This window comes from Amia ocellicauda, chromosome 17 (genome assembly GCF_036373705.1).
Source record: "Amia ocellicauda isolate fAmiCal2 chromosome 17, fAmiCal2.hap1, whole genome shotgun sequence".
Taxonomy (NCBI): Eukaryota; Metazoa; Chordata; class Actinopteri; order Amiiformes; family Amiidae; genus Amia; species Amia ocellicauda.
This window is the reverse complement of record NC_089866.1, coordinates 4,471,691-4,484,861: the sequence shown is the minus strand read 5'-3', so window position 1 is coordinate 4,484,861 and position 13,171 is coordinate 4,471,691. Positions and strand designations below refer to the sequence as shown.

Genomic DNA, 13,171 nt, shown 5'->3' with positions numbered 1-13,171 from the left:
GATGTTTTACTTTGTGAATTTTGAAAATAATGTTGTTCACAAAGTGTTGGATTATTTGCTGACACATCTGTTGGCAGATTGGCGAGCCTCGACTCATCCTTGCTCTTGAAGGACTAGGCCTTTTTTGGAGGCTCCTTATATACTATGATTACACGATTGCCTCGCCTGTTTCACATCACCTTCTTATTTCAACTTGTTCCCTCTCTATTAGTCCTAAATTGTCCCAACTTTTTGGGAACGTGTTGCTTGCATCAATTTAAAAATAAATGTTTACCTTGAAACATCAAATACCTTGTCTTTATATGTTTTTTTGTTTAAATACAAGTCAAAGTACATTTACAAATCACAAATCACTGTTTTTATTAGCATTTTCCATACTGTCCCAACTTTTTCGGAATTGGGGTTGTACTTAAGTACAGGAACGAAGTATTTGTACTTCATTACTTTACACCCCTAGCTCTTCTCAAACTAACACAAGGGCATTCAACTTTTCATGTTTATTTATTTGTTCTTAAGTGCCTTTATTAGAACTGACTCCCAAGGCTCACAGTAATAATTGCATTGCTTTATTATTGAACACACCATAAATTACAGAGCAAGAAGCGCGGTGCTTTGTGTAGCACAGCAGTGAATGCATTGTGGAAGCACAGGCAATGGAGAGCAGCACAAACCGCGTGTGCAGTGAAGGTAGGACAGCGGCAACACAACGGGCAGAGGAGGGACAACCCCACTGGAAAGACAAACACTGGGAGTCTGTGTTGATCCAGCCAAGGTGCTGCTTTGAGATGTCCTCAGTTGTGACTCATTCCAGAGTAATCTCAAGGTCAGCACTTCCAGGCTGTTTAAAGAGAGTTTTTATTGGATTGTAATGCACATTAAAGAGAACAGTGGGTGGCAAGGCTTCATTGATGTGGTCATTATGGTTATATTAGTATTATATTATTATAGCGTTGCAATAAAACAGTCCATTTAACACCTGTAGCTTTTATGAGAGTTCTGTAGAAGTCCATTTTGAAGGGTTTATGTTCTTACTGCTAACACTAAATGTGACATTGTGTCTGTGACATGTTGTTCTGCTATGTCTTTGTTCCATACCCTAACCACAGAAACAGTCTTTGCCAGGAGAGCTATTTTACTTTTGATATCTACATTGTCTGCTGTGTGCATACTGTTCAAGTGTTTCTCTCTCCATGCTGCGTGAATATAATAATCCGCTTGATAAACACAACAGCCCATGGCACAGCCCATGGCACAGCCCATGGCACAGCCCATGGCACAGCCCATGGCACAGCCCATGGCACAGCCCATGGCACAGCCCATGGCAAAACAAGCAAGGAGTTACTATTGCTATGATCCGGGGAATAAAAAAAGAGAGGGAATGTATACCTAGTCTGGGTGCCTCAGTTTTTCATCTCTGGGTTTATTGCCTCTTGATTATTTTTATAATATTTTGGAATGGCGTTGACTAATCCGAGCTAACAATAGGGCAGACAAACCCAAAGGTCGAGTTGCACAAAAATGACAGTAGTGTGTGTACACATAATCCTTAATTTGTATCCTTGGTAATATTTTCCATTTATTCATAAAAGTGCTTGTGCAATGTTTTCGCTGTACCCAATTACTTCACTACAGAAGGAGAACCGAAACCACATTCCTAATTAACAATATAAACCCATCAGATTCACAGCTACCAATATAACGTTGCTACAACTTAGTGGGTTTTGTCTCTACAACGTTGTGTGTCAGCGCAGTGTGTGCGCTTTCCCAGCATCTCGCCCGGGACACCGCCGTCGGGCCAGGACGGGTCTCTGGAAGGAGCCCATGGTGTGTGATTGGCGTCAACCTTTGGTTCTCTTCTATCTCCCAAAACGTCCAAACCATTCCAGCACGTCATTGCGTTTTTCCAGGCATGCTGGCAGGAAACGTGTTGCCTCTTTGAGAGAGAGAGGGAGGGAGAGGGAGAGAGAGAGAGGGAGAGGGAGAGGGAGAGGGAGAGAGAGGGAGAGGGTCAGTAACCAAAGCCCGCAGCGCCGGGGAGGAGTATTCTATTGGAGAGACGAGTTTCCGGGAAGTCCACATAAGACAATCCTGTAAGTTACCTGTTTTTTAATGTCGGCAGAAGTGTAACAGCGCAAGTGTAGCGTCATAGTAATAAAACCATAACGTTGTAACCAAACATGAAACTATTGTAATGCTGTGGCTATTGTAATTCTACCTGAGCTGGCTGGCTGGCTGGCTGTCGTTTATTGCTGCTTTGATCAAAGTCGCCTTTCTACATGTCTTCACTTCAACACAGGACAACGTTTTTGTCCTGCAAAAGTAGTTCGGGTGAACATACATGTGTGCACGTTGTATTAAACAGCTTTATCAGAAGCCATTGTCGCTGTTGTTTGTATGACTTAAAAACTTCATTTTTCCTCCATTGCTCATACGAAATAACGTCTGAATGCATTCGTTCGGCACACGAGTCCACGATCAATGCATTTATAACCCAACGAGCTTATTCAAGCACACCGCTATATATATCTTCTGATTTTCCAGTAATGGTACACTGTATGTTATATTAAAGTGGAGTTGGTAGTTTAACAACAACAGAAAACAATTGCAATGTAGCCGCTTGTGAATGTAAAGCTGCATGGAGGGGTATAAGAGTGCACGTGTCCTGTAAAGTTGAAGAGATAGAGACTGGTTCTAGGAAGGTCTTTGTCTGTCTAGGGTTGTTGCTTTCTAACACGAGCATAATGACTCTAGTCGGCATAGGAGAGTATTTCTGGAGCTGTATATATGTGCCATGCAGTCTTTAATAACCGATTTAACCTATAATAACATAATTTGTATGTAACCCATGTAGGCACCTTTCCCAGTGGAATACTACATTGTATACAGGCTATGTATATACTATATAGGTTTGTGTTTTCTTGCTGCAGAACAGATAGCCTACTGAGTTTGTGCAGATTATCCTTGAGATGGAGTCCTGGCTCTTGTGAAATCTGTGACTCACTTCCTTTCCCTTCAACCCCACTCCCCTAGTCTGTGCTGCTCTGGACACACCTCCAAAAGTCATCCCCCCCAATATCTAATGAAATCAAAGCTGTTTACCGAAGTTCTTGTCTTGATAATTGCCAATTTTCTTTTGTGACAGCTACTTGTACTTGTCCTTATCTTCTAATCTTATTCATTCCTATTTGCTCAGGTTGTTGTGGAGGAGAGAGTGGGAAGTGGGCTTTAGATGTGAAACAGTTCAGACAGGCAGCTGGAGGGCAGGTTCTCAGGATGGTTAGAAGTCAGAGCTGGGATGGGTCAATAGTGTGGTTTTGTGGCAAGTGTGGTAACTGATTACTACAGTGTAATGCAGAGGTATCCACAGAGACCGGATATGTGCACACAAGATGAATGTGATTGCTGGGATTATGTTATGTACAGTTATTGAGGGCTTCTATGGGCTTCTGGTGTGAACAATAAATACTACTACCTTCTTATGTGAATCCCCACTTGTTTTACAGCTCACTCAAATATTGAAAGGATTTAGAACTTCCAAACAACTCGAAGTTCTGGGTCACTTGATCTGGATTGTTACCACCCACACCGATCAGTTTCATTTGTATCTCTCAAGAAGATGTTAGAAAATCAACTTTGGGTTTAGGACCATTATATTGGGAGCAGCTGCCCATCTTTAGTTGGTTAAAGTCCTGTGGTTGGCCCGTTTCAACCCAACCATCTGATTGCCACTTCTGAGCCCACAGGACCCACAGACTATTAGTTTCAGCCTCCAGAGAAGTCCAGTCCCAACCTCCAGGAGCAGAAAAAACGGAACCATGAGGGGGCTTCACCCTACATCTGAAGTGCTGCGGTTGTGCGTGACGCTCCTGGTTCTGGTCCGGGTGCCGGCCGCCATCGCTGAGAGCTGTCTCCTGATCAGCGAGATAAACCCGGACAACCCACAACACGACTTGATGGAGTTTGTGGAGCTCTTCCACAGCAGTGGCAAGAGTGCGAGTCTGGACGGCTACACCCTGGTCTTCTACAATGGCAATGGGAACACCGCCTACAAAGTTTTGGACCTGAGCAGCTACACCACGGACGACACGGGATTCTTCCTGGCTGGTGCTCACACCATCAGTCCCAAGCCCACCATCATACTGCCGCCCAACAGCGTGCAGAATGGACCCGACGCCATTGCGCTGTACCATGGTGACGGGCAGTACACTGAGGGGATGGACGTGACTGCCGAGGGCCTGGTGGACGCCATCGTGTACAAATCCCGGCGCGTCGCGGACGGGGAGGGCTTGGCCGAGGTCTTGACGCCTGGGTTCCCGGTTTTCCTGGAAGACGAGTCCGTCCTCGAAGGTGACGAGTCCATAGAGCGCTGCTGGCTCTCTGGGCAGAGTTGGACTTTCCAGGTAGCCGTCCCCTCCCCGGGCAGGAGGAACCCGTGCATGAGGCAGGCGGCTCAGACAGCGGAGATCAGTGAGCTCAGTCTTGGAGGAGAGGTCTTCGTGGAGCTCAGCATTCCCCAGCCTTCTACCCCGCTGGCTCTGGTGTTCCTGAACGGGACCACAGCTACAGTGGAGTTCAGCATGGACGTCCAGGCCAATGGGACAGGGCTGCTCCTTATTGTCTCGGCGGGAAGCAGTGTAAAAGGTAGGCCTGGGGAAAAGAAGGCACATCGGTAGTGATCTGTATCAACAGGGTGTTCTGTATATCATAATAAGACTATTGTAATTCTTAACGCATTCTCCTAGATGATTCATGGTCAAATTCCCAGTATACACAGACCTACAGAATGTACTATACATTTTTAATTACAGAAGGTAGCCTTTGCCATCTGCAAAACAGGGATCTTCACAAGATCCTTTATAGGTAATTTCTTATCCAGGACAGCCAGAGAATTAGTTCAAGCACCGCAGTCTTACAATGGCACTTTCGGGGTTCTTTACAGATGCTGTGGTCTTGCCCCCTGAAGGCGAGTCTGTGCTGCTACAGCAGGGGGCGCTCTCGGGGGCAGTGGCACTGTACAGCGGGAGAGCTGTGGATTTTCCAGCCGGGGGACCGGTAAGCCTGGAGGAGCCACTTGATGCCTTCGTTTTCTGGGGAGCAGGAGAGTTGAGTGGCAACCTGACTGACGCGCTGACCCCTGGCCGGCAGGGTTTCCACCTGACTAACAGGTAGGCCAGTGACCGTGCCTCCATCAGCTCTGTGAGTTGACCCAGGGGCCCCTGCTCTCATTGGACTTTCTTCCGCAGGTCTCTGCAAATGGATGTGTCTCTGAGCCGCTGTGGTGTTTCTGGTTGGAGCGGGGACCCCGGGGCCTTCACTGAGAGCCCCCAAACTCCAGGCCAGGCAAACCAATGCACGGGGTTGCTGCCTTGCCCTTCCATCCCAGGTGAGCCAAGAATCGAGCCTGCCTGGTGTCAAGAATTCAATATTAACTCAATCAAATGTCCCTTGTGATTAAATTCCTCCATTTCTTGAATTTCCAAATTAAGAAGGTAAGAATAAGGAGAAAGTGGAAACTGATTTATAAATGTTGAAATGTTACAAGACTGATTTAAATATAGTAGGAGGTCCAAAAATAGTTATCATTACTTTGATTGACTACAAATATTTACACTGCACACTTTACTTGATCTTCTTCATTACATTTCTAAATATTTAACATTGAAGATTCACACGCAAAATGTGATTCGTTTCTACTGTGGAATGTGATACTTTCGCATAGTGTCTTCTGTTGTAAGGATACGCACAGGCATGTTTTAATGTACGTGATTAAGCTTGCGCAACTTGTTGAGCGTGTGTGGAAAAGACACATCTCTGGAAACCGATCTGGGCAAAAGACAGGGTGGAGCCATTCTGCCAACAGGAGAGAGTGTGGGGAACCCAGGGAGAGGCCAGAGCAGTGCATGCTGGGGGGTTTATGCCTGGAGCCATAACTGGCAGATCCTGCATACATCATAAATTGTTACCTCCACAGCTTGTTGCATGAAGTTAATTATTCTTATAGAAATGACATCTGAGGTTATTTATATCATGTTCTCTTCTCAGACGAGAAGTGCAGGTTGGCTGGCATGACTCAGTGCAGCCCAGTATTGATCGATCTCTCCGAACTGCAAGTGTAGAAACAATCTACTGAGCTACAGCTAAGACTGTCATCCATGTAACCCTCCTTCGCCTCCCGTGTTCTGGGCTGAGGTGGACGAGGCCTTTTTGGATTTGCTCCAAAGTCTCAAACTCTGATTTAAAACCAGGATCAGTGAGGAGTCCCATCTAAGAAACCCTCTCCATGAATTCTCATTAATCTCTCTCTCTCTCTCTCGAAACCAGAGCTCCTCAGTACACTTCCTACAGGGATGAATACCTTTGTTTTAGTTTTTTCAGTTCAGCTCCTTATTGAACTACTTTTATAATTGGATTTGTTTCAGTTTTCTGTGCTCTCACAAAAAGCTTACACTGACTCTCAGCTTTTGAATTGCATTCTTACAGCTGTATAAACCAACATAACTAGGTGGGCAATTAGTGTCTAATACAGAATAATGTCCAGTTTGGAGCACGTTATGTTAGAAACTCATGTGACTCATGTAATTTAATTCGTACTGACAGTAATCTAGGCTCTGGTTTCCTATCGTCGCAGTGAGTCCAACCCAGCTTCCGCCGAACCCCTCCCCTACGGACCCGTCCCTGTCGCTGGACTTCCTGCTTAACGAAGTGAACGCGGACACGCCGGGTGCGGCGGAGGACGCAGAGTTCATCGAGATCTGGCACCCTGCCGGCCGGCGGGTCAGCTTGGACGGCATCTGGCTGCTCCTCTTCAGCGGCCACAACAACCAGCACTACCGCCAGTTCAGCCTCTATGGCTACTTCACCGACGCTCAGGGCTACTTCATCCTGGGCAGTCACAGGATGACGCCCCAGCCTTCCTTTCCCCTGCCCTCCAACATGGTGCAGAACGGTCCTGATGCTGTGGCCCTGTACCGCAGCCTCCAGGGCCCACCCATGCCTGCGGAGAAAGGGGCCATCCCCACCGACGGCCTCCTGGACGCCATTGTGTACCGCCAGCGCGGCTCAGACAAGCAGACCCGGGGCCTCAGTGACGCGCTGACTCCCTGGCAGATCCCCCTCTTCGAGGACTCCAGTTTCAGCTCCGGGGATGAGTCTCTGAGCCGCTGTGGCAGCCTGAAGCCCCTTGACCTCTCTGCCTTCAGGGTGAGGTTCGCTGCATCTGCCCACTCGGTCACCCACTGCCCATGCTGCCCCCGAAAGACCACACCTGGAATAAACTCCATTACAGTTAACCCTATTCAAACAAATCTAATACTTGTTAAGTGAGGATTTTTGCGTTGTTTGCTGGTGACACCTCCGGCAGTTTGGAATATTTCGGTTTAGAAAGCTGTACTCACCCTTTCACAAGCTGACAGAGTATCATTGTTTCATGAGTTCTGTTCTTCATTTTGAGACCATGCTCTTCCTCCAGGTTACCGTTCCAACCCCTTTGAAGAAGAATGCCTGTTCCCTTGCCTCCACCTCAGCCCCCCAGCCCACCTCGGCACCAGCTCCTCAGCACATCTACCTCAGCGAGGTGGCCAGTGCCAGCTGGACTAATCGCAGCCAGCAGGAGTCCTTTATCGAGCTGGCGTCGCCACCCCTGGCTAGCCTGCGGGGGCTGCTCCTGGTGCTGCTGAAGCCCGGCCACAGCGGCCCAATCCTCACCCTCCGTCTGACGGGGACGGCCAGCAAGGAAGGGGTGTATCTCATCGGGAATGTCAGTGGTGCCAGTGAGTGCACATACAAGCACACGCACACACATGCACACAAACACTGAATACCTAGCAGGGTAGGTGGAGTTTAATATTTTAACCCAAGGCAAGTGTGCGTCAACGTCTTTTCTAATTGAGACATGCAAGATATTATTAAAGTTGCTTTTATTATTATTATAAAGGACCAAAACCCGCTATGGCTCCCAGTCGCTAACACTTCAACTTAACAGCAATTTACAGTTTACAAATGATCTATTATGACTATGCATGCTTTATAGCAGAGAGTGTTTCCGGTGCAGATGGATTGAGAGTTTATCTGTGAAGTAACGTCTATACCTGTCGTCTCCAGACCAGGTCCTGCCTGTCAGCTCTGGGGTGCCACACTGGGGTGCTGTGGCACTTTACCAGGGTGCTTACGGAGTGGCAGTGACCAACCACATCCTGGTAGATGCCTTGGTGTTCAGTGAGGACCAGGAGCTTCTGAGAACCCTCGCTCTCAGCAGGGGGCAGCATGTTACCCCAGAGCCCAGGTGAGAATTGGGCTGAGATGGCCGGGACCTTTTTGGATTAGATCCATAGTCTCAAACTCTGTACATTTGATCTGATTTAAAACAGGATCAGTGAGGAGTCACAGCTAAGAAACCCTGACCATAAATTCTCATTAATCTCTCTCTCTCTCCCCCCTCCCCCCCTCCCCCCATCTTTCTCTTTCTCTTTCTCTCTCTCTCTCTCTTACTGAGATTCAGGTCTGTTGAGGGACCAGTGTCTCTGAGTTGCTGTCCCTGCAATGACACACAATGTCCTCCCATGTGGACCACCTCAGAACAGACCCCCGGTCACCTCAACCTCTGTCCCTCCTCCAACTTCTCCAGTGAGGCAGACATGTGTTTGAGACCCCTGACTGGCACAGGGAAACCCGTTTCAGGTAATACCTACCTGTCCTGTGTATTAGTGCAACATTGCCTGCCGTTAAACCATATTGTTCACTATGCAACCTAACCTAACCTAGTGTCGGACTTGTCAGTGTCAATGCAGATGCTGGGGGGGGCGAGCCCAGAGGTTATCAAACCTAATGGCACACCGGTTGAGAAACACTGGTCTGGGATTATGGTCATAGTTCCTTAAAAGTGCAGTATTCTTATGTTATGTGATGCATTACAGACATGCATGTGTTCATTCAGCCATGTATCCACTGCTGACACCATGCTCATTCTTATGCTCTTTTAGTCATCTTTATTTCCGCTCTCTCACCCTGGACCCCTGACCCCCAGGTGGCAGCATAGGGACATATGCCCCACATACATGTCACTTCACCTCCCAGCAAATCTGTTTTACATGAAGCACACCCATGAGGACTCTACAGAAATACTCTCATGAATTAAAATGTATTGCTTTGAGGAGACAGGAGGCCATAGCAATGTTTAATCATGACTAAAATGTCCCTGTCTGTGTGTTCAGACTGTGAGAGCTGGAAGCAGCAGAGAGGCAGCAGGGAGGCGGTTCAGCGTGAGGTGGCCGTGATCATGGAGCAGTCCTGCCGCTGCGGCGTTTCTGAACTGCACCTGCAGGGTGAGGCTTACAGATCCATTTTTACTTTCCATCTCGCCCCACAACAAAAACAAAGGTGGAGTAGTTAAACTCTCTGGTCCCCTTTGGTCTCTGGTGCTTTTAATTTTTTATTTCTCAGTGAGGTATCAGTGGGAGGATAATGATAATATTCTCTTCCTCTGCCCTTTGGGAAAATGCTCCTTACAGATGCCAAGTTCTCCTGTGATGGGGAATGGCTGCAAGTGGGGGGGACCCTGCTGGCCCTGTCCGCACAGCAGATGGACCTCATCTTGCAGAGCAGTGGAGCGCACCATTGCTCCCCGTCCATTACGGAGCAGACCAAGGCAGGAAGTAAGAGTGGAGCTCACTGTCCAACTGCGCCTAGCTGTCAATCACACAAGGGTTTCACAAAGCTCCTAAAGCTACTTTTATAGAGTAACATATATAGTGTATGTCCACTAGATGGCCCTGAAAGCTCACAGGTTTAAAGAACAGGGATGAACTTAAGGAATTTGTCCTTCAATGTGTGTTTTTTCTGTCATAACTGGCATTACAATAAGGAATGATCTTTCCTCAGCACTGGACTCAGCACATTGATGCTTCTGTAAAGAGTAAAGGATGGATTAATATAATTTTTCATTTGTCAGGTAGTCAGACAGAAATAAAAACGGTAACAGGTTGTCGACGCACAGGAGATGAACAACTGGCTCAGATCTCCACACTGGATTGAAAGACAGCGGTTTCAGTCCTCCTGCTGGAGTGAAATCTCACCCCTGTGGCGATCCCCGCTCTGACCCCCTGTTTGTTTGCTCTGTTGTCAGCGGTGGGGCTAGGCTGGGAGATTGGACTGATCATCTTCACGCTCGTTGCCCTGGGGCTGGGGGCGGCCCTGGCGACTTACTTGTACAGAAAAAGGTGAGACGATCCTGGCGGCAGAACCATTTTACAACTGCGTCCTCAGAATATAGCCTGAACTTATCTACTTACTTATTTACTTACTTACTTGTTTGCTTTCACCAGAAAAAACTGTCACCCACCCAAGTGTTTGCTTTGTTATCTGCAGGCGTCCATTGAACTATTCAACCATTGAGCTGAATGAGCAAGGTGATGAAGCAGGGCAGGATCTTTAGCCCCATGCCTGGGCCTGTCGCGCTTCCCCTGCCACCCCAGGAGGGAGACGGACCCTCCGTGTTCAGCACTGTTCTCTCCCAACAATGCGTTCCCCTGCCCAGATAAGACACAGTTTAGGGGGCACAGTAACACACTGAGTGTCCTTATATAAACCTGTTTGTGTTTGTCACCTCGAGTTGTATTAGTGTCAACTACTTATGTCGTTGTGGATGTGTTGTACAGTTTTGTGTATCAGTTTACGTTTGAGATGTTGTGATGTGTCTTTGTTTTTTTAAGAAATTCTATGTGGTGGTTGGTGCCGGCATGTGTTCTAAGGAAAGAACTAACTAGATGAGCAAATCTGGTTGAAAAGTCCTAGTTTGCTGTAACACAGGCTGACTGTGTTTTTAACTAATTTTACATTTTGGAAGTCCGGGTTCACGTGTTTTAAGAGATGTTTTAGTTGGTTTTTTTATGAAAGGGGGAAATTAACAATTGAATGAAGTTGAGGCATTTTGTAATTTAATGTGCATTATGTATACGTTTGTCACATATACAGGACTGTAGTGTTGAATAAATGAACACAGATTAGACTGTGTTGGGAAGCATTGTAAGCTTCTACTATAGCACTGCGTGTGGGATGTTTTGCGTGTGTTGTCAGGGCACCCTTGAATGTAAATCCCAGTGGAAGTTCACGTATTGTGAATAGAGAGATCATCCTCAAAGTGTTCACACTAACCATACAGGTCAAAAGTGTAGACGGCGATTCCAGTGACTTCCACTTTTCACACAACCAAATGTACATTGTTGATTTGCACTTTCAATTAATTAAATGCATTGAGATACTTCCACCAGCTTTGGTTCAGTATGTTTACACAGGTGTGTAGTTTGTATTGTTTAAATAACTCCCCTCTGAGTTTGGTGGGACTTAAATTTCACGTGATTCATTGGCTAAGAAGGTGTGTGTAGGAACTGCAGGAACAACTGAGCCAAAGAGCCACCATTCACATTGACTTGGCCAAGATTACGTACGTCTGAAACAGGTCTGTGCTTATATTCTGTGCACCTTTGTTAAAGGATACTCTTCAATTGTTATTTTTTTACACTAAAAATGGCAAATAAATGTTTTATATATAAAATGTTTTTTTAGTTTTTTTGTTCTGTGCTGTGCACATAATTTCTGTTGACAGAAGCCCATTGTCCATTGTGTTGACCACTCGATCACCAAAGAGAAAAATTACAAGATGTTTAGTTTTTAGCTCCTCGTAGGATTAAAATCTATCAAATGCTTTACCAGAATGACCAGAAACCTTTTACATCCACTGTAAGGGTGTCCCACTCCCCTTTAAACTTTTTAATATCCCATCCTTTGCTCCCCCCACTCCACTTCTCATGTGAATTAATGTGATCTCATGTAACCAGTTGTTCTTTGGTAAGAAACACGAAAGTGCTTGCTTGACCCAGACAGACATCCCCTCTCAGTCTGCTGTGGTGGAAATGCAGAAAGAAGAAAAAATAAAGTGTAACTGGTGTCAAAACAGGCCGAAAGTGAAGTTCTGCTTTTACTGTACGATTTCCTTTCACCAATGGGGTGTATATCCTGCCTAGGGTTGTCCCTGGGGCACAAGCACTCATTAGCCATTATGCCATATTTATTATGTATGCGCTTGGCTCACGACTGATGCAGCTCTTGAAACCTACCCGTCGCGCTTGCTGAAATAGGGATCAGAAATGAAATGTTGATTTTTATTATTATTTTTTTTCCAGCTGGGAGAGCGGTTTGGGTGGCCCTTACAATGCCATAATTTAATTGGAACCGCGATGTGCTGAAGGTTTCCTGCACATCTTGATTAATCAAGTCATCAGTGAAATCCAGTAGCCGAGGTGAGCTGCCAGACAGTCAGCCCTGTTTATCAGTGTGCAAGATACTTGTTCTTGGGTTGTTTTTTGTGTGTTTTGTTCTGCTCTGTAATAGTCAATAATTTCTCCTGTCATCTCTCTTTCCTCTCACTTTCTCTCTTACTCACACACACACGCAAATCTCCATTTTGATTAAATCAAAAGCCATTCCAAGGACAAGTCCATCATTTTGTATTCATGTTTCATAATACATAGTTATTACAGAGTTATTAAGCACAGAAATCATAGGGTACTAAAAAAACTGATGATACAGGTGTAATGCACATTTTACAGATATCTTACACTATGTGATACTAATATGATCATCGTTTCTGGTTCTTGGTTCTGTCTGTAGAGGATCCCCGTTGTAAGACAGTACAATAAATTCCTAAATGCCTCCATTCAGTGTTGTTCTAGTCTCTAGTTCCTCCAGATTGCAGCATGCCTCTCTCACGTGTCGTCCTGTGCCAAGCCAACCTGCAGGTGACATTCAGAAGGCCACCAACTCTTAAGGACTTCAGGATGTTACCTGTTACCCCGGCTCCTCTTAGGATGCCCAGATCTTGAGAGAACAAGGTCAGCAGAGAGTTTGAGCTTCAGCACTGTTAGAATTGGGGCAGACGGCCATTTTCAATTATATTATATCAATCAATTATATCCATCATTCATTACTAGGCCACCGTGCCCTGCTAATCTAACAGCGTCCTCCCTTTCCAAGCTCTATGGGATCCTTAAAATGAGAGTGATGTATAAATGCAAATTATTATATTTATGATTATGATTGTTATTATTATTTTCTGGGAGGCTCCAGAGTTAACTTCAGCGCAGGAAGGAAGCTGCGTGCTGTTCAGGGCTGTAGCCAT

General features: G+C 46.1%; 1 protein-coding gene across 1 annotated transcript; it reads left to right on the top strand.

The window, feature by feature from the left end:
- The first annotated feature begins 1,983 nt into the window (after positions 1 to 1,983).
- On the top strand, positions 1,984 to 11,548 carry LOC136712633 (uncharacterized). The gene is made up of 12 exons (XM_066689311.1): positions 1,984 to 2,090; positions 3,504 to 4,641; positions 4,940 to 5,165; positions 5,244 to 5,383; positions 6,629 to 7,200; positions 7,469 to 7,769; positions 8,101 to 8,281; positions 8,498 to 8,676; positions 9,210 to 9,320; positions 9,507 to 9,650; positions 10,121 to 10,214; positions 10,363 to 11,548. The coding sequence occupies exons 2-12, from the start codon at positions 3,816 to 3,818 to the stop codon at positions 10,427 to 10,429; spliced, it is 2,841 nt and encodes a 946-aa protein (XP_066545408.1). The 5' UTR covers positions 1,984 to 2,090; positions 3,504 to 3,815; the 3' UTR covers positions 10,430 to 11,548.
- Positions 11,549 to 13,171: the final 1,623 nt, after the last annotated feature.